General features: G+C 43.1%; 1 protein-coding gene across 1 annotated transcript in view; it reads left to right on the plus strand.

Moving 5' to 3' along the window:
* Positions 1–7,056, plus strand: part of CARHSP1 (calcium regulated heat stable protein 1) — a 139,071-nt gene extending 132,015 nt beyond the window's left edge. The window contains exon 4 of the mRNA XM_069210575.1: positions 6,672–7,056. Within this exon, the coding sequence (XP_069066676.1) occupies positions 6,672–6,834 (163 nt within the window). The 3' untranslated portion in view covers positions 6,835–7,056. The remainder of the gene's footprint in view (positions 1–6,671) is intronic.
* The last annotated feature ends 15,651 nt before the right edge of the window (positions 7,057–22,707 follow it).

Here is a 22,707-nt window from a genome sequence, read left to right on the forward strand (position 1 = left end):
GTAGCATACTGTCCTTTACAAACAAGACATTTTCCATTGGAATGTCCCCTAAATTTGCACAGAAATACAGTTTTACTGGTAAAGATATATTGCTCACAAATGATAGTGTGGAAATCAAGTTTCAGTGAATATTTATCAGTTATGCACCACCAAGTAAGGCACCTTGATTTGTTTTGGTACTGTTCATAATATTTGTTTCCCTCAAACATCAGAATTACAAAAAAAGTACTCTATGTTCTTTGCTTTTCTAACTGCTGAATGTGCACAATTCATTTGAAGGTTATCTTCCTTTTGTCATGTCTTATAAAAAATGACATCCTGCAGGCCTTCCTTTAACACTGCTTATACCCAATGAGATTGTCACATAATTCACTTTGGTGTTTTTTCTGCGACTGCGAAATGAGAAGTTTGTAAACAGCAATCCCCATGAAAAAAAAAATAAGCAGCAATTTATCAGAAGACAACCGGATATTTAACCTCGTCTTTGAGACACAACAAATGTGACTAAATAAAGACAGGCATCTTTATTTATTGTTTTGACTAAGCAACCCACAGTTTGGGAAACACTGCTATATGCGCTTTCCATCTAGAATTTGGGCTTGAAAGTACAACGTTTTTGTCCGCCATTATTTCTTTTTGCACAATGTACAATTTAACATTTAAAATATTCCTTCCCACAAATAGTAGTTTCATGTTTTTTTTCAAATATATGGTATAAAATAAAAACAGTCTAAGCCACAGGTTTGTAATCGTAAAAGAACCTTCCTATGTTCCTAAAAATTCCACAATTTACCATTTGTTTTGTCTCATTCTTGTATTCCTCCCATTTCAAATTTCAACAGACCATGCAGCCATCCTTGTGCATCAGGTGAACTTACTCCAGGAAAGAAAGCCAACAAGGGGGTGTTACAGTCTGAGGGAGACAAGAGGCTCTGCTACATTTTGGTGCTCAAGAAAGATGGATAGCTCAGACACATTCTAGACCTCTGACTACTTTCTTAGGGAAGGACAAATGAAAAATGCTCACTATGGTTCAGGTTATTTCTGATCTATATCCAGAAGACTCGATGATGTGCTTGAATATTCAGGTTGTATATTTCCATATATCAGCCCTGCAATTGCACAGAAGATGCCTGTGGTTCATGGTGGGATCAGAACACTTCAAATTAGCAGTCTTAACTTTTGGCCACATCTCTGCCGCTTAGATGTTTACAAAAGTGATGACCGTGATTGTGGCTGATCTTCACAGGTCGGGGACACATGTATTCCAGTGCCTCAAAGACTGGCTGCTCAAGGCATTCTTGCTGCAGTCAGTCATGAGCCACCTTCGGATAACGGTTGTCTTTCTGTCATCTGTTGGGTTTTCCATCAGTGCGTCTAAGTCTCACCTAACTGCTGTACAGAAAATCCCCTGTATATGTGCTATTCTGTACAAATTGGTTTTGTATCCACAGAGGGGGGGGGGGGGGGGATAGGTTTCTGATAGTTTGTGGTCAATCCTGGGTCTCCGTGAGGATGGCTCTGAGATTTCTTGTGCTCTAGCATCGTGCATCCTCACAAGGGCCTTATAGGGGAACCTCTGTTTCCGATGGTCGCAGCACTGAGGCTGTCAATTTGATACCATATTTGTGTAAGAGGACACAGCCTGGGACCATCCATGGTGGCAGGTGGGCACTAACCTATCTTGCAGTAAGCCTCTCTCCCTACCCCAGCAACTCCATGCCATCCTTCTGACCATCAAGGGGAGGCTGGTGCAGTAACTTGCCAACAACATGACTGCCGTGTTGTACTGCACCAGACAGGACGATGTGCGGTCCTGAATCTTATGCCAGGAAACATTGCTCCTTTGGGCATGACCGGATCAACAGGGCATCTTCTTTTCTTGGCAGTCGATGAACTGATGGGGTCACTGACTACCAGAGCAGACTAGTTGAACAGACATTGGCTAGTGGACCATGCATACCGCTTTCATCTTAAGGTGTTTTAGGACTTCTTCCACCAGCTGTGTGTCTTGGCTAGATCTTTTTGCCAGAGTAAAGAATGTGCATTGTCAAGGCTATGGCGCATTGGAGATTCCGCAAAGAAGACACTTTATGCCTGCAGAGAAACAGGACTTCTGTTTGCATTTCCACCACTACTTGTCTTGCTGGGAGGTCTGAGTAACTCAGGTCAGAGAGGCCCACGTTTTCTCTGTAGCCTTGGATTTGGCCAGTAGGGTGTGGTGCCCTGATCTTTTGAGTCTGGGCATTTGCTATTCTATCAGGCTACCCTTTCTGGATGTCCTCTTGTTTCAGCACCAAGGCAAGTTCCTTCACTTAATTCTTTGCAGATAGTATTTATTTTATTTTTGTGATTTTATATAGAATGGATGTGGCAAAAGGGCATAAGAGCGCTTTACAAAATAACTGTTGCCAAACAATTACAAGTGCATCCAAGGAGGAATGTGTCAGTGCACTGCCCGCACCATAAACCACTTTCTTTCCAGATTAAATTTGTACTGAGGACCAGAGCTGCTTTTCTGCCAACGGTTCTGTGTAGGCTAGTCCGTTACCCTTCTTGCATCTTTTTTTTTTTTCCTCAGTCACCCATCTCAAAACAAGGAGGAGAGATTGTAAGGCTTGATTTCAAGAGAGCTTTCAGCTTGTTCAAATTTAATGCACAATGGAATTCCCTGTTGACAGTGAGCTCTTTGTGGGGTTTGCTGCTGTCAAGAAGTTGAAGGCTTTACAAAAAATGACTCTGTCACTGTGGTTCGCGCTTAGGATTAAGACTTGCCACAATTTAACTAAGAATGTGATCCCACTAAGCATTTTCCACCAGAGTCTCTAAAATAGTATTAGCAAGATAAGGTTACTGTTCTGGATGTCTGTCATGCTCCAGCATTGGTATTCGTTCACACTTTTCCCAAACATTACTGACTCAACAGCCAGTTCCACAGAGAAGGCCATTTTGCCACTGTGCTGCAGAACTTTTTGATCTGGTTCCACTTTCTTAGACTAACTGCCTTTTAGGATGTACAGTTTGCTAACTGTTCTAAGGGTGAGTAATCTGTCGTAAACGTATCCCTCAACTTAGAGAAAGAGTTCATTATGATGAACATGGCCTTATACTCAAATTCTATGGCCAGAATTAGAGTAAATGGAGCCCTATCCCATTATTGTACAGTGCAACACAGAACCTGTCAGGTATGTCCCTTGTCACCTTTATTGTTCCTACTCACCATTGACCCTCTCCTCCTGTTACTAAATAAATCAGTGGACATCCCAGGCATTTTATTCAGTGAAATACCATACAAAACAGCTGCTTATGCAGATGATATTCTGAGATTCACAGAATATCCAGACCTTGCCATTACTGCTATACTAAACAGTATTGATAGTTTTGTCCTGGTTCAGTGAAGTGGGAGAAACTGAGATCCTTCCCCTGAGTGTTCACTGCTACCCTTCGGTAATTGACTCTTCCAACTTCCCTTTTTTTTTTTTTTTTTTTTTTTTTTAAAGGCACACTCCAAAGTAGGAGGTTGCAACTTCCCAAACTGGATCTCTTATCAAACTGCCTACCTAGCAGCCCAAGTGGTGCAGTGGTTTGAAACTAATCTGTTAAAAAAAAAAAAACAGTTTGGTTTAATGCAAAGTCCTCAGTCTTCTCCCCTTTTTCATTATTGACTACGATGACACACCATTCTTATAACCAATCCTGCAAAACACAATATCCGCCATATTGTCCTTAGACACAGCTCTAGCAGCTGAAATTTGTAAATCATTCCTTTCAACCCTATGGAACAATAACAAATTGCAAATCCCTAACTCAACCACCAGACCAATATGGGCAGCCAAAGGGGTCCTAGCAAAATCTGACCTGTAAGAAAATGCTGAACCACTCCACCGACCTACAACACAACCATGACCTTTCAAACATGGATTTTTATGATTTCTTACAAATCAAGGTCAACATATCAAAGATTGGTTCCCTTCACAATTAATCTATTCTGCGAAAATTACAACTAATACTTGTGAGTGGTCACGCCGCGTCAAAATTCTATAAAATACTTACTACTGCCAAAACCCCACTTATCTCCCTTACCCCCAACACACAAACGGTCTCCCCACTTTTCCTCTAAAGGCCTTGCTTTATCTAGTGCGAATGCCTGGTCACAAACTAGTTTAAACCTTCTTAAACATAAACTGATTCTCTCACTAACCCAAACCAAAATTTTCTCTGCACACTTCTTATACAGGAGTCCTGCAAAATTGTCTCGACTGAAACTCAGACTCAACGTGTTGGACATGGGACTTGTCACCTGGTGATGAAGGGTGTATGATCTTCTCTTGCCCACATCTGCATTCCTACTGGCCAGACATAGCCTTACAATTTACAAAAAAATCTTTAAAATCACCATCCCATTGTCTTTTCCACTTAACATATTGGGACAAAACTTTGCAGACCCCCACAATTAATCTCTCTGAGACCGGCCATTCCCTACTTGATCACCTACTTACTATTGCCATCAAAGTGATTCTTAGCGATTGGAAATCCAGCAAAAACATAACATATATCATATAGCTGGTGGGCCTGGGTTACTTATCTAAGAAGCACGCATATAGCGCAAACTCTCAATATAACCTGATCTCCTGATATAACCCAGTCTCTCAATAAAGGTTACCCTATAACCTCACAACGTATTTTGGAGACTCTAGGCCGATTTAATAGCAACCTATTCTCTTAATGGGACATCCATCAATACCAATCTCTACATTCCTTGAAACCACTTTCTGATACCACCCAATGTACATAATTTCCTTCAGACTCATGTGAGTCCACCTCATCCTCCCCTCACCTCCCCCTTCCATCCTTATCCTTTGAGTCAGACTACACTTACAGTAACATGCATTTTACAAATACTCTGCGTAAGTGCACCCCAAGTACCATCCATACCCCTAACACCACACAACTCTCTTTGTAAGTCAGTTCTCCACTTCCAGCACTAAATGTTGTTCAGAACCTGGTGATTAAAATCATAGTTATCTCATTTACGTAAATGCCTTGACAATTGTTATCATTTTTCTAATTTGTTCTCCCCCCTTTTATGTTTGGTTTCCTCTTTGTAATTTTTTTCTAATTGAAAATGCCAATAAAATATTTTATATAAAAAATAAAAAAAAAGTCCCTTAGAAGAAAGGGTTACTTAACCTTGGGAACCCTTTGTGGTGGATACTGTATCTAACTCTTCGTTACTCACTGCCTGGTCCTTCCTCCCCGTTCTATGAGTGGACATGTGAACTTTCTTGAAAGGTCTCAAGTTAGTTTTACAGCACAAGCCTTCAGCTTGTCACAGCTGATCTGTATAGGAGGGCATGGAAGAGAAAAAGAAAGACTGATGCCAGCATGCAGGAATGGTGCCTGTGTGGAGCTCCATTTGTCACTTCACAGGAGATGTCAGGCTGTCAGGGTCCAACAGCGCAGTCTGGCAGTGCGCTAGAGCACTTGCTTCAAAGAATTCCAGATCCAGTCTGGCTCCTGGCGATATTCAAATGGTGCGGAACCTTGGGCTAGAGTATCCACTAGACAGAATGTTTCCAAAGGAAAGTATGTTGTCCATTTATTGTGTTTTATATTTCAAGATATTATGTCAAAATCGTGATTGATCGTGTGGACAGTCACACACACGTCAGGCCTACCTACTTTGCCTTGCAAGGATGAAACCAGTGAATTCTCTTTACAAATTTTCACCTGCTTTCTTTTCAGGATTAGAATGAATTATTTTTTGCTTGAATACCACATTTCCTTGAGATCCGCAAGGATTCTATATTTGCAACACACAAATATTATGTATTTTAATATTCCATTTGTCTTCAGATCTTATTTTTAAAGTATTTACGAAATAGGTAATCGCAGCAGAGTACAAGCAAATGGAGCTTTCTTAGACACCTACTGGTGTGATGATTCATTTATGTTGCTTGGCCCTCAGTGGGCAGTAAGAGTACTCATGATTTTTTATTTTTTTTCTAAATGAAGACCAACTTCAGAGAGGGAAAACGTAAGACCTCTGTATCATATTGTGACCCCCTGATAGGAAATAGCGCAAATATTTTTTGGGGTGGGTCAGGGTGGTAAGGCTCTGCAGCCGTGAGACATAGGCAGCCCAGATTGACAATAAGTCTCAAATGTATTTGCTCATTTAGCATAAGAATCATGACAGTATGCAGTTTATCTTAACGACATGCCGGGTAATTATTATGTTTATAAATAGTCTTTTTTAAATTTTGTTTAGGAAAAATAGATTGGTTTTAGGAAACCTCAATATGTATATGGAGAATAAATAATAATAAACTTGTTCTATTTTCTCACCAGTTAAGGTGGATGAGCTGATGCTAAAGAAGTAGTGAAAGGTGTGAAATTGATAGAAATTGTAACTGTTTATGCATTGCAAAGATGCCAACTTTGTCCCATTTGATCTCTTGGCTATTCCTTGTCTCTGCTTTTGATTGCAATCATTTCTGGATCACCTTTTATTGGTTAATTTCAAATACTGGGAAAAACGTGGAGGAGCATTGGGAAATAAGCTTATCCGTCTTTTTTGGGGTGAGGAGATGGAAAATGTTAGCATTCTTCATTGAAAAGTGCCTATTCAAGTTTAATATGAATTGTCCTTTGTTTTTCTTTGTCTGCAGCATCGAAGGAGAATATGTTCCAACAGAAGGGGATGAGGTCACCTACAAGCTCTGCACTGTTCCGCCCAAGAATGAGAAGATACAAGCAGTTGAAGTTGTGATCACCCACCTGGCACCAGGAACAAAGCATGAGACATGGTCTGGGCATGTTATCAGCCCCTAAATCCCAATCTTGACCCTGAGCCATGTGAGAGAGACTGGGGGCAGATTAACAGATGCCTGTGATTCCCCCTAAATAAACCCCTCCACCTCCCCCCTTTGAATATTTGGCACAGACCGCCTCCCACAATGAGAAAATATTACATTTGTTTTGTATAAGTTTAAAGGGGAAAAAGTTATTTTTAAAATAGGCCGAAACTTGCCACATTAAAGAGCTTAAATCAGAGATGTATGTTTTTTTTTTCCTCAGTCAAAATGTGTCATTCATTTAGCATGCCAGGTGCAAAATAAACTATTTAGCGATAATGTTTAGCCCTTAAAAAATTACCTTGACGGATAAAGGGTGTTGCGTACATCAGGTGACATCTGCATGCATCATAACCTTAAATATTATTAAAATAAACCATTGCATTATGCCCAATAAATATAGTGCCTATTGAATGATCTCAGTGCCTTCAACACCTGTGAATGATTTGCCGCTTATTTCTTCGGGAATAGGAGCATGAAACTATCATACTCAGTGCTGCAATCAAGCAGAAAATTACCAAATGCTTGTTCCGAAGTGTCGGGTGGTGGGAGCTGTATCATAGTTATTTTCATTGCATTTACTTTTAGTAGCGTTCGTGTGTTTGTTTATGTGTAACTTGGAGAATGGTTGCTACTGCTACCTGCATAGAATGTAGAATATTAGTGGGTCATTTCTGCTTTGCTATTGATGGGCAGAGTATGCTGTGTTGTAGTAGGAAAAGATTTAACCTCCAGCTGCACGAAATACATGCTTTGTAACCTTGGCTACAAGCTATAGAGGTGTAATGATGCAACCGTTACTGGATTTCTGCTGCATTTTCAAATTGTACCGTTCAGCGTTTCAAAGACGTTACAAGGTGGTCTTAACTGCAACATCTGTGTAAGGTGTGGTTGCAAGTATAACACGAGGAAGTACTTCACCTAAATTTTTGTTGTACGTGGGCCACTAACAGCTTGCATTAAACGTGCCTGCATCAGCTTTAGCAGTGCACTCGTGCGATGTACAGCACCGACTGGCTCGAGCGCACAGCACCAATCGGCCCGAGCACACAGCACCGATCGGATCAAGGGCATAATCATCTTGGGCACACGAGTACTATTCAAGGTAAGTGGCGATCTTAACTGCGTTTTTGTTGGGCAACCTTGCAATCTCTGGCTAAATGACACTTCTGGTGGTGTTTAACAGGGTTGACAGGAGATCGTTGAAAGTTAACATTGTTGTGGATTGCCATCCTCTGCCTACCCTCAACAAGGTTGTATCTATGCTAGAAAGTGCTAAAGTTTTCTCCATGTTAGATCTATGGTCTGCCTATCATCAGATTGAACCAACAGAGGACTCTCAGCATTTGCCTGCCTTTCTCACGCCACAGGGATTATATCAATTAAAAAAAATAAAAAAGTTTTGGTCTGGTCTCTAAGGTTTCAGTGTTTCAAAGGGCAATATTTTACATTTTTAAATGATGTTAACTAATTTGTGAACTATTTTCAAGATGACAAACGTCTATTTTAAAAAATGGAAACGGGAACATTCTGAACATGCTTATGAAGTTATTAGTAAATTAGAGTAATATTGGTTAACTCGGAACAGATTCAGGTGCAAAAGTAGATTTAGGTCATTTCTTGTCTGGTGATGGTGTGGTGACTAAAAGATTTTTGTTGATGATATCATTTAAAGCTCCAGCACCAGGGAATAAAGAGCAACTTATCTTTCACTGGATTGTGTGAATATTACTGTATGTTTATTAAGGATTTTGCAACGCAACTGGAGCCGTTAAGGGAACTAATGGGGAAGAATGTTGAATTTGTATGGTCTATAAGCAGTGTCATTTCACTGCATCAAAGAGATATTGTAGAGGCACCTATGTTGAAGCCTCTCTGTATGAACAAAGAATGTATCATCACTGTGGCTGCTAGTTTGTAAGGCATGCAAGTGGTGTTGTCACAGAAGTGTGGTGAGGAGGAGGAGGAGTGGAATGTGGCATTCGCATCTAGAACTCTTAATGATACTGAAAGAAGGTATCCCTTGATCAAGAAAGAATTTTGGGTATGTTTTTAGATTATAGAACATTTCAGGAACTATGTGTGAGGTAGTCCGTTTTTAAGAATAGATCAAAAACGTCTCGTAAACCTTTCCTCACCTGGAGGAGGGTGGAATGCTACTTTGCCTGTTGCCAGATTGTCTTTATGATTCCAGGAGTATAGTTTGAAAGTTTAACTTGCCCTGGGGGAATGCAGTGTGATGGCAGGGTTTGTGGAGGTTGCCGTGCCAGCTGGATGACATTAATAAGCATGTGTGGGACTTGGACATGATTGCTACTGTAAGAGATGTTGTTTCTGGGAACTTTGACGAAATTGCTGAGAAGTGGGAGGATAGTGTAACAAGGGATGTTCTGTGGCAGGCTCTGAAGTGCATGATGGAACATTGGCCTAAGACAGAGCAAATTACCACAGAGATGTTACATTTTGGAAAGTATCTGGCGAATTGGAAGTGAAAGGAGTGCTGGTTACTGATACCGGAGTTCAACTTAGATTGTGGAAGATGGACATTTTTCTTAAACAGTGCAATATAAATCATGTTACGACTGTGTTGTATGAACCCGTAGTAATGGTTTAGTAGGGAGATTCAGGTGTGTGCTGAAGGATTATGTGGTGGGAGCTCACACGTGTGGCTGCGAGTGGAAGAATGTTTTGAGAAGCTATGGACATATCGTATTACACCCCATATTGTTACTGAGGTCAGTCCTTTCAATTTGCTAAAGGGTAGAGACCTTGTTCGATGTTGCGCCCATGGTGGTTTAAGAAGGAATGTAGAAATGTTGTTGTATGGGATTGTGATTTGGATCGAGTATGTTGAAGAGCAAAGGAGACCAAAAGAAGGGGATGATTCGAAATGGAAATTTAAGAAACCAGCATTTGCAGTGTGAGTCTGGGTGAGGCTTCTCACCGGTAATACTTACTAAAAGTGCTTTTAAGTATGGCAAGTCTATGAAAGTCTTAAAGTGGACAATGAATGTGGCTCAAGACAGCGTAGTGTTTTGGAGAGTGGAAGTGACTGAATCTGATGCTGCAAAGGTTAAAAATGTAGGCAGGTATAGACATCCTCCTAGTAAATTGCTGTTTTACTCTCCCTTTATTTGGTGGTTTCTTAGAGTTTTGTCATTGTTGCACTGTATTCAAAGGGAGGGGAAGTGTTCCATAGGTTACATCAGATTTACCTTTAGTAGGTGTTATGTTTCTTTGTTTAACATGGGGAACAGTTGCTATTACTTCCTGGTTAGAATGTAGAACGCTGGTGAGGCATTTCTACTGTGCTTCGCTATGGATGTACAGCGTATGCTGTGCTGCAGTAACAAAGGATTTAACCACAAGCTGCCTGCAATACATGCTTTGTAACAGGAGCTTTTTGAGAGATTGAGAGCTGTTAAGACCCTTTGACAGGTGGTACGGATTGGAAACGTGAGTGGGGGCAGCTTAATAATATTGGTTATTGCCACTTTGGATGAAATGGCTGAGGGTTTTGTTGGACTCTGGTCACACAAAGGCACTCAAGTAATAGCCTTGCATGTGATGCCTCCAGAAAACCTTCGAGTATAGTCTTGTGGCTAATAGAATTCCCCCATTTTTCTCTTGTATCAAATTCAGGGTAGCTTTTTCTTTTTAATATTTAATATTCTGGAAGAGGTGCTCATTGGGTCGTATGTAGCAGTGCTACACCAACATTTGTAAAGATCTTTACTGTACCAAAACAATATGTTCGATGGCATCTGTCGCTGTAGATACGCATGTTTTGCAATAGCTCGCCATCTGGTGTTGGGCCGGAGTGTTACAAGTTGTTTTTCTTCGAAGAAGTCTCTCGAGTCACGGGACCGAGTGACTCCTCCTTTTGTCTCCATTGCGCATGGGCGTCGACTCCATCTTCGATTGTTTTTTTTCCGCCATCGGGTTCGGACGTGTTCCTGTCGCTCCAAGTTTCGGAACGGAAAGATAGCTAATTTCGGAAGATTTTCGTCGGTATTGTTGCGTTCGGGATCGGCGTAGTTAGATTCAACACCGCATCGAAGAGCTCCGGTGCCCTTCGGGGTAGTTTTTCGATCCCCCGTCAGGGCCTGGTCGGCCCGACCGCGTGCTGAAGAACGCCGATGGAACGGACCCCGTTCCGTTTCTGCCCCAAATGCCACTATAAATACCCCTATACAGACCAACACTTGGTCTGTAACCTGTGCCTGTCACCTGAGCACAGTGAAGACACCTGCGAGGCCTGTCGTGCGTTCCGGTCCCGAAAAACACTCCGAGACCGTCGAGCCAGAAGACTTCAGATGGCGTCCGCGCCGACAGCCCACCGAGAGATCGAGGAACAAGAAGAGGAAGGTACCTTCTCGATCCAAGAATCGGACTCCGAAGGATTCGACGATACACAAACCGTGAGTAAGACGTCGAAAACCACACAGAGGAAGATTTACAAGGCCCAGGGGACGCCACTGCCATCAGGCCATGGCTCCACCCATAAATTCGGTGACCGACCGTCGGCACCGAAAAAGGCCCAAACAGTGCCGAGATCGTCCGACTCCGGTCGAGACACCGGCACGCAGCCTTCTCGGGACCGAGAAAGTGCTGGAGACAAGCCTCGACACCGAGATGCCGGTGTGGACACGGCTCGATGCCGAGACAGCGGCACCGAAGAAGATCGACGCCGAGAGGTTTCGGCCCCGAAAAAGAAAAAAGTCACCTCGGAGCCGAAAAAACACGCAGACAGGGTTTCGGTGCCGAAACAAACTGCAAGCGACCCAGCTTCAGGCTCTTATACAGAAGAGCACTCGCTAACCTCCCAAATGCAAAAGCATAGGTTTGAGGAGGAGCTACAATCAACTGATGTGGACCATACGCAAAAGCGTATTTTCATACAGCAGGGGACAGGAAAAATAAGCACCCTTCCCCCCCATTAGAAGAAAGAGAAGGTTGGAGTTCCAAACTGAACAGACACCACAACCAAAAGTGGTGAAAAGAGTTACCCCACCACCCTCTCCTCCGCCCGTGATTAACGTCTCACCAGCACAAACTCCATCACACTCCCCAGCTCACACCACCATAAGCCAGGGTGACCAAGATCAAGACGCATGGGACCTATACGACGCCCCAGTGTCAGATAACAGTCCGGAGGCATACCCTACGAAGCCATCTCCACCAGAGGACAGCACTGCGTATTCTCAAGTGGTGGCTAGAGCAGCACAATTTCACAACGTAAGCCTCCACTCAGAACAGGTCGAGGATGATTTTTTATTCAACACACTCTCCTCCACCCACAGCTCATACCAAAGCCTGCCTATGCTCCCTGGTATGCTCCGGCACGCAAAAGAAATCTTTAAGGAGCCGGTCAAAAGTAGGGCTATCACACCAAGGGTGGAAAAAAAGTATAAGGCGCCTCCTACAGACCCGGTTTTCATCACTACACAGCTGCCACCAGACTCTGTCGTTGTAGGAGCAGCTAGGAAAAGGGCCAACTCCCACACATCTGGAGATGCACCACCCCCAGATAAAGAAAGCCGCAAGTTCGATGCAGCTGGTAAGAGAGTCGCAGCACAAGCTGCAAACCAGTGGCGCATCGCGAACTCCCAGGCACTACTTGCGCGCTATAACAGAGCCCACTGGGACGAGATGCAACATCTCATTGAACATCTGCCCAAGGACTTACAAAATAGGGCAAAACAAGTGGTTGAGGAGGGACAGACCATTTCCAACAACCAGATCCGCTCCTCCATGGACGCTGCAGATACAGCTGCACGGACAATTAATACATCTGTAACTATCAGAAGGCATGCATGGCTCCGAACGTCTGGATTTAAACCAGAGATTCAACAAGCAGTTCTCAATATGCCTTTTAACGAAAAAGAACTGTTCGGTCCAGAAGTGGACACAGCGATTGAGAAACTCAAAAAAGATACGGACACTGCCAAAGCCATGGGCGCACTCTACTCCCCGCAGAGCAGAGGCAATTACAGCACATTCCGTAAAACACCCTTTCGAGGGGGGTTTCGGGGTCAGAGCACACAAGCCAGCACCTCACAAGCAACACCGTCCAGTTACCAGGGACAGTATAGAGGAGGTTTTCGGGGACAATATAGAGGAGGGCAATTCCCTAGGAATAGAGGAAGATTTCAGAGCCCCAAAACCCCTACTACTAAACAGTGACTCACATGTCACTCACCCCCTCCACACAACACCAGTGGGGGGAAGAATAAGTCATTATTACAAAGCATGGGAGGAAATCACTACAGACACTTGGGTTCTAGCAATTATCCAACATGGTTATTGCATAGAATTTCTACAATTCCCTCCAAACATACCACCAAAAGCACAAAATTTGACAACACACCATTCCAATCTCCTGGAGATAGAAGTGCAGGCACTATTGCAAAAGAATGCAATCGAATTAGTGCCAAACACACAAATAAACACAGGAGTTTACTCACTGTACTTTCTGATACCAAAGAAGGACAAAACGCTGAGACCAATCCTAGACCTCAGAGTAGTGAACACTTTCATCAAATCAGACCACTTTCACATGGTCACACTACAGGAAGTATTGCCATTGCTAAAACTTCACGACTACATGGCAACTTTAGACCTCAAGGATGCTTATTTCCATATACCAATACACCCATCGCACAGGAAATACCTAAGGTTTGTATTCAAGGGAATACATTACCAATTCAAAGTACTGCCTTTCGGATTAACAACCGCACCAAGAGTCTTTACCAAATGTCTAGCGGTAGTCGCTGCACACATAAGAAGGCAGCAAATACATGTGTTCCCATATCTAGACGACTGGCTAATCAAGGCCCATTCGTTAATAGAGTGCTCAAATCACACAAATCATATCATACAAACCCTCTTCAAACTAGGGTTCACCGTCAATTTCACAAAATCCAAAATTCTGCTGCGCAAGGTACAACAATACCTGGGAGCCATAATAGACACATCAAAAGGAGTAGCCACTCCAAGTCCCCAAAGAATTCAAAATTTCAACACCATCATACAACGCATGTATCCAACACAAAGGATACAAGCAAAGATGGTACTACAACTCCTAGGCATGATGTCTTCATGCATAGCCATTGTCCCAAACGCAAGACTGCACATGAGGCCCTTACAACAGTGCCTAGCATCACAATGGTCACAAGCACAGGGTCACCTTCTAGATCTGGTGTTAATAGACCGCCATACTTACCTCTCGCTTCTGTGGTGGAACAACATAAATTTAAACAAAGGGCGGCCTTTCCAAGACCCAGTGCCACAATACGTAATAACAACAGATGCTTCCATGACAGGGTGGGGAGCACACCTCGATCAACACAGCATACAAGGACAATGGAACGTACATCAAACAAAACTGCATATAAATCACCTAGAACTTCTAGCAGTTTTTCAAGCACTAAAAGCTTTCCAACCAATAATAGTTCACAAATACATTCTCGTCAAAACAGACAACATGACAACAATGTATTATCTAAACAAGCAATGGGGGACGCACTCCACGCAGTTAAGCCTGCTAGCACAAAAGATTTGGCGCTGGGCAATTCACAACCAAATTCGCCTAATACCACAATTTATACCAGGGATCCAAAATCAACTCGCAGACAATCTCTCTCGAGATCACCAACAGGTCCCCGAATGGGAAATTCACCCCCAAATTCTGAACACTTATTTCAAACTCTGGGGAACACCTCCGATAGACTTGTTTGCAACAAAGGAGAACGCAAAATGCCAAAACTTCGCATCCAGATACCCACACAAACAGTCCCAAGGCAATGCCCTATGGATGAACTGGTCAGGGATATTTGCTTACGCTTTTCCTCCTCTCCCTCTCCTTCCTTACCTGGTAAACAAACTCAGTCAAAACAAACGCAAACTCATATTAATAGCACCAACTTGGGCAAGGCAACCCTGGTACACAACGCTGCTAGACCTATCAGTAGTACCCTGTATCAAATTGCCCAACAGGCCAGATCTGTTGACACAGCACAACCAAAAGATCAGACACCCAGATCCAGCATCGCTGAATCTAGCAATCTGGCTCCTGAAATCCTAGAATTCGGGCACTTACAACTTACCCAAGAATGTATGGAAGTCATAAAACAAGCCAGAAGGCCATCCACCAGGCACTGCTATGCAAGTAAATGGAAGAGGTTTGTTTGCTACTGCCATATTAATCAAATACAACCATTACACACAACTCCAGAACATGTAGTGGGTTACTTGCTTCACTTACAAAAATCTAACCTGGCTTTCTCTTCCATTAAAATACACCTTGCAGCAATATCTGCATACCTGCAGACTACCTATTCAACTTCCCTATATAAGATACCAGTCATTAAAGCATTCATGGAGGGCCTTACGAGAATTATACCACCAAGAACACCACCTGTTCCTTCATGGAACCTAAATGTTGTCCTAACTAGACTTATGGGTCCACCTTTTGAACCCATGCACTCCTGCGAAATACAGTTCCTAACCTGGAAGGTGGCATTTCTCATCGCCATTACTTCCCTAAGAAGAGTAAGCGAGATTCAGGCGTTTACAATACAGGAACCTTTTATACAACTACACAAGAATAAGGTCGTCCTAAGGACCAATCCTAAATTTTTGCCAAAGGTTATTTCACCGTTCCATCTAAATCAAACAGTGGAACTTCCAGTGTTCTTTCCACAGCCAGATACCGTAGCTGAAAGGGCACTACATACATTAGATGTCAAAAGAGCATTGATGTATTACATTGACAGAACAAAAAACATCAGAAAGACTAAAAAACTATTTATTGCATTTCAAAAACCTCATGCAGGAAACCCAATATCAAAACAAGGTATAGCCAGATGGATAGTTAAATGCATCCAAATCTGCTACCTTAAAGCTAAACGACAGCTGCCCATTACACCAAGGGCACACTCAACCAGAAAGAAAGGTGCTACCATGGCCTTTCTAGGAAACATCCCAATGCAAGAAATATGTAAGGCAGCCACATGGTCTACGCCTCACACATTCACCAAGCACTACTGTGTAGACGTGTTATCTGCACAACAAGCCACAGTAGGTCAAGCCGTATTAAGAACATTATTTCAGACTACTTCCACTCCTACAGGCTGATCCACCGCTTTTGGGGAGATAACTGCTTACTAGTCTATGCAAAACATGCGTATCTACAGCGACAGATGCCATCGAACTGAAAATGTCACTTACCCAGTGTACATCTGTTCATTGCATCAGTCGCAGTAGATTCGCATGTGCCCACCCGCCTCCCCGGGAGCCTGTAGCAGTTTGGAAGTTACCTTCAACTATTTATATATGTATCATCTCAACCTTAAATAGGTGCATACTTAGTCACTCCATTGCATGGGCACTATTACTACAATTCAACTCCTATCTCACCCTCTGCGGGGAAAAACAATCGAAGATGGAGTCGACGCCCATGCGCAATGGAGACAAAAGGAGGAGTCACTCGGTCCCGTGACTCGAAAGACTTCTTCGAAGAAAAACAACTTGTAACACTCCGGCCCAACACCAGATGGCGAGCTATTGCAAAACATGCGAATCTACTGCGACTGATGCCACGAACAGATGTACACTGGGTAAGTGACATTTTCAATATCTATGCTAGTCGCGGTCACCACTAGGTAGTTTTAGTTAGGCCTGCTTTTCTATAGATGGATTGTTTTTTGCTAATAACTATCACCCAGTTTGGCAAAACCTTCCTTTAAAAAAAAAAAAATTCATCCACCTCCGCTCCTTCCTGAAAAGTTTTGGGATGATCTATCACGGAAAAACAGGGGTTGGGGGGTGAAGTGTTCCCCAAAATGTAAAATCCCCATGCATTTTCCAAAGATTCATTTAGGCAGGGCTACAGCAAAAACTGCTGAACGTAATTACACCAGTTGTAGCAGAAAGCTAGATCTCGTTCCACAGATTGTGCTTTTTGTTATTTGGTATGATCTGTCCAGTAGATTTTGAGAAATGGAGGTAAAAAATGAGTCTATTTTGGCAGTTGCACTCACGGAGTGTGCAATCAAAAATGGAGCCCTGTGATTGGTCAAGAGGCCTGTTTTCCCTGTGAACCCCCCCCCCCCTACACCACCACCACCCGCACCAGATTTAAAGAGAAAGTGTCTAAGGGATGAGTATTGTGAAAATAATAAATGTATATTGTTTTAAACCAATTTTTACAATCACGTGTCCCACACTCCCGGGATTGTGAATGGTAAGATGTAGGGTTGGGTGGTGAACTCCGCTCGCAGAGTTTGTGGAGTTTTTCCCGCTCCGGATGGTTGCTACCATCCCCGTTGAGAAATCTTCCATTTGCGTTGAAGTTGCCACTCGCGTAGAAAATCTACTTGAGCAGCAGAATAGAAAGGGCACCCTCTTGCGCTGGGTTTGTGCCGTTCGTGCTGATATTTCACTGCGGGCCAAACATCCGGTGCTAAAAATCAGCAAGAAAGGTGTGACCTAATGCACTCTGCTACTTGCGGAACTCCACGTAGCGCGGCAGAGTTATTTTGGTCACCTGCAAACTCCGTCCAGCCCTAGTAAAAAGGAGTAGATGAGTTAATATACTATATTAGTATGAATGCGTATTGTGGTCCTTGTTTTTGAGAGGAAATGTGTATGAAAAGAAGTACTGTGATGAGTAAACGGTTAATTCTTATTTAAATGTTATGATCTTGCGAAACTCTTGCAGGATCCTGAAAAGTAGAAAGGAGTAGGTGATATTGGAATACCTTATCTTGCACACCCATCATCTGAAAGAGAGGTCTGAAAGAATAGGCTTGTCCTTCCCCACACACTACTATGCATACCCATTATCTGAGAGAGAGGTCTCAGCAGAGAGGCCAGTCTCTCTACACACCCTATCACACACTTTAATCTTAAAGAAAGGTTTGAAAGGGAAGGCCATTCCCTCCTCAAATCCTACTATGCCTACCTGTTATCAGTGGAGAGGCGAGTCTCACTCCACACAGCCTACTACGCACTCCCGTCATCTGAGAAAGCGGTTTGAAAGGAGGGGCCAGTCCATGCTCCCACTAATATGCACATCAGTCATCTGAGAGAGAGAGAGAGAGAGGTCTGACAGGAGAGGGCAGCCCCTCCCCACACACTACTATGCACACCTGTCATCTGAGCGAAAGGTCTGAATGGAGAGGCCAGTTCAACCACACACCCTATTATGGTCACCCGTCATCTGAGTGAGACCATAAAAATACTTCCTTCATATCTTCATTAGAACAATACATAATTAATTTTACTTTTCTACCTTGAGCAGCATGTCTAATTTATTTTGTTCAAAATTACAGTAAAACACTGTAATTAACTTAATTATAAATGTACGATCTTGCAAGTGGTTTGCGAAAGCCCAACAGGAAGTAGAGCTCAATCAGATTCTACGCAGTAGGTTGTGCATCCGGCTACTGAGAGCGTCTTGCAAGAGGTATCACTTTTTAAAATAATAAAAATAAATATCCAACCACCTGTTATTCAGTACTCTATTATAGATTAACATAAATAATAACTAAAAACAAGGTAAAGAACTGTATACAATAGATTGACAAGATTGTAAAGTTATAAATTTCATTGCAGTGTCCTGCACGGGCCTTGTGAGGCTCTCGCGAGAGTGACACCTCAAAAAAAGATTGCTGTTAACATTTCTCTATCAGATTTACAATAACTGAATAAATACACAGCTTCTTTTGAAATATTGAATGCTCACCTATTTGATAAACACATTTTAGAAAGATTTTGTAAACTGTGAACCATATCCTGTTATGTTAAATCTAAAAAAAACATTTTTTACAAAATGTCTGAACATAAAATATTGTAAAATGACTCTACCATACATCCACTCACAGAAAGACTTTACTTTAAAAATCACTGAGAAAAACAAGGTCTAAGCAAAGTTATAGTTGGGTGTAATAAAAAATATCTGATTTTGTTCAGTAAAAATCTTTAAAAAATCACTGAAAAAGCCAAAGATTAAAGTAACGTTAGTTAGGTGAATTTCTCAATGAAAATGTTAAGGTTTTGAGCTTCAAAAAAAAAAATTCAGCAGTTAAACTTAGCAGCAATCAGTTTAACGTGACCCCCGTCATGCAGTGCTTATGACATCACACATGACATGTTCTATGAAAATTGCCATCATTGTTTATATCACTGAAGAAATCATCCAAACTTCGCATTCACATATAATGCTCTATAAGTTAGTATGACATTAGAGGCCTGATAGTAAGTACAAAATGGCTCAGGAGAAAATCCCCCATTACTACTTCCACCACAGATAAAACACACTTAGATGTTGAAAACATTGAGCCTATGGCATACACTTTACAGGTATCATAAATCAAATTATCAATCAACAGATAAATGGGGAAACACTCGCTGTCGGCTGTGTTCAGTTGTTGAGAGAAAGCCAAAATAGTGCATTCCAGTTCAAACAAGCATTTGCAATTATATATAATGTTCAATGGCATGTGTTGCTGCAGATACACATGCTGTGCACTGTTCCTGCCATCTAGTGTTGGGCTCGGAGTGTTACAAGTTGTTTTTCTTCGAAGAAGTCTTTTAGAGTCACAGGACCGCGTGACTCCTCCCTTTCGGCTCCATTGCGCATGGGCATCGACTCCATCTTAGATTGTTTTCTTTCTGCCATCGGGTTCGGACGTGTTCCTCTTCGCTCCATAATGCGAATCGTAAAAGTTTAAAAAATCATCGAAATCTGCCAGTATTGTTGCATTCGGGACCAGTTTTCTATAGATACATCGGCACCGACGAGACAAATGCTTTGGTGGCCCTTTGGGGCTTCCGCACTCAACCTAGGCCTGGTCGGCCCGACCACACCCGTTGTCGAAGACTCATGGACCGGACCCCCTTCCGTTTCTGTCCGACGTGCCACACCAGGTATCCTTATACAGACCAGCATTGGGTCTGTAATCTGTGTTTGTCTCCAGAACACAGAGAGGATACCTGTGAGGCCTGCAAGACTTTTCGGTCAAAGAAGACCTTGAGAGATCGACGAGCAAGGCGCTTGCAGATGGCATCGAAGTCGACACAACACCTCGACATCGAGGAGGAAGAGATGGCTATCTCGATCCAGGGTTCGGAATCGGACGACTCCGACAGAGACCGACCACCGACGGCAGGACAAAAAGTGAGTACGCCTGCCCCGACCCAGCCCCAAAGTCAGTTGGAAAAACAGAAGGCCTTGGGGACGCCACTGCCGGAAGGCCATGGCTTGACCCACAAGAAAAGCGGTGACCAAATAATGTCTTCGGCATCGAGAAATGCCAAGATCGTGCCGAAGTCTTCCGGCTCGGGTCGAGAAACCGGCATCGAAAAGAGTCGACATTGATTGGTCAAATCGAATAAGCCTCGAAAGAGCCTCTCGGAGTCCAGACCGACTGTATCCATTGGTGTTTCGGTACCGAAAAAAACAGCTTTGGAGCCGAAAAAGACTTCTTATACAGAAGAACATGGGCTCTCCCAACAATTTAGAGAAGCACTGGTTTGAGCAGGAGCTGGATTTGGAAGAGCTTTACCAAACTCAACCAAGGTTACAAATCCAGAACGACACAGGAAAAATTCAAACCATTCCTCTGCTCAAGCTTAAAAGAAAATGGTCTTTTCACACAGATACTGAAACTGAGCAGCCAAAAGCAAAGGTGGTTAGAGAAAGGTCACCAATGCCACATTTCTCACCAGAGATGTCGCCACCTCACCCGACACAACGGACAAGGTCACCAGTTGGCACACCAACAGCACAGTCACCCACGCATACTGTGCAGACGCAGGATGATGCAGACCCATGGGACCTATACGACCCGCCAGTTACTGAGTGTCATACTTCAAAGCCATCTCCTCCAGAGGATAGCAGATCCTACACACAAGTACTGGCTAGAGCGGCGACATTCTATAATGTCACTATGCACTCAGAACCAGTGGAGGATGACTTTCTTTTCAATACACTGGTGTCCACGCATGCGTCATATCAAAGCCTGCCAATGTTACCAGGCATGCTTAAGCATGCACAACAGGTCTTCCAAGAACCGGTCAAGGGAAGGGCCATTACACTGCAGGCGGAGAAGAAATATAAACCTCCCCCATCAGACCCTGTGTTTATGACACAGCAGCTCCCTCCAGACTCTGTTGTAGTGGGAGCCGCAAGAAAGCGGGCAAATTCACAATCCTCAGGGGATGCGCCACCCCCGATAAAGAAAGCCGTAAATTCGATGCTGCAGGGAAAAGTGGCGTCGCAAGCAGCCAACCAGTGGCGTATCGCCAATTCGCAGGCCCTCCTCACCCGTTACGACAGAGCACATTGGGACGAAATGCGGGATATTATTCAGCATTTACCAAAAGGACATCAAAAACGGGCTCAAAAGGTGGTGGAGGAGGGACAGGCCATGTCCAACAACCAAATCCGTTATGCACTGGACTCTGCGGATACAGCAGCACGAACTGTCAACACAGCAGTTACCATCTGGCAAGCATGGCTACGCAGTTCTGGTTTCAAACCAGAAATACAGCAAGCGGTTTCAAACATGCTGTTCAACCAGCAGCAACTATTTGGGGCAGAGGTGGACACTGCGATAGAAAAAATGAAGAAGGACACAGACACGGCCAAAGCCATGGGCGCACTCTATTCTTTCCAGTATAGGGGAACATTTAGGAAGCCACAGTTTAGGGGAGGATTTAGACAGCAACCGTCAGAGCCATCCATCTCCCAAACAAAACCCACCTACCAGTCTCAATACCAGAGAGGGGGGGTTTTGTGGTTCATACAGGGGACAATACCCAAGAGCAAGGGGAAAATTTGAGCCTGCCAAGCAGACCCCAGTAACAAGCAGTGACTTCAATGTCACATTTCCCCCAACACACATCACCAGTGGGGGGAAGATTAACAAAATACCACAAACATTGGTCAGACATAACCACGGACACATGGGTTCTATCAATTATCCAACATGGTTACTGCATAGAGTTCACACATTTCCCTCCAGATGTTCCCCCAAGGACGCACAAACTGTCAGCACAGCATCTAGACCTACAACAAATAGAGGTGCAAGCACTCTTAACAAAACAATCCATAGAACTAGTACCACACCATCAAAAAGGAACCGGGATTTATTCCCTATATTTCCTTATTCCCAAAAAAGACAGAACACTAAGACCAATTCTAGATCTCAGGACGTTAATCCTCTTCATCAAATCAGATCATTTCCACATGGTCACACTACAAGACGTAGTTCCCTTGCTAAAACAGGAAGAATACATGGCAACACTGGACTTAAAGGATGTGTATTTCCACATACCCATCCATCCATCTCACAGGAAATACCTCAGATTTGTCATACAGGGCAAACATTACCAATTGAAAGTATTGCCCTTCGGGATAACAACAGCACCCAGAGTATTTACAAAATGCCTCGCTGTAGTAGCAGCTCATATAAGGAGACATCATATGCACGTATTCCCATATCTAGACGATTGGCTAATAAAAGCCAATACTCAACACCGGTGTCAAAGTCACACGCAATATGTAATAGATACTCTACACAAACTAGGGTTTTCTATAAATTACCAAAAATCTCACTTGCAACCATCCCAAATACAACAATACTTGGGAGCCACACAACACGCAAATAGCAATTGCCACTCCAAGCCCACAAAGAGTTCAATCGTTTAAAAAAAATAGTGTCAAGCATACAACCAAACCAACAGTACACAGTCAGGTTTGTAATGAAACTACTAGGCATGATGTCCTCAAGCATCGCTGTTGTACCAAACGCACGGCTACACATGCGGCCCTTACAACAGT

The sequence above is a fragment of the Pleurodeles waltl genome, chromosome 10 (genome assembly GCF_031143425.1).
Source record: "Pleurodeles waltl isolate 20211129_DDA chromosome 10, aPleWal1.hap1.20221129, whole genome shotgun sequence".
Taxonomy (NCBI): Eukaryota; Metazoa; Chordata; class Amphibia; order Caudata; family Salamandridae; genus Pleurodeles; species Pleurodeles waltl.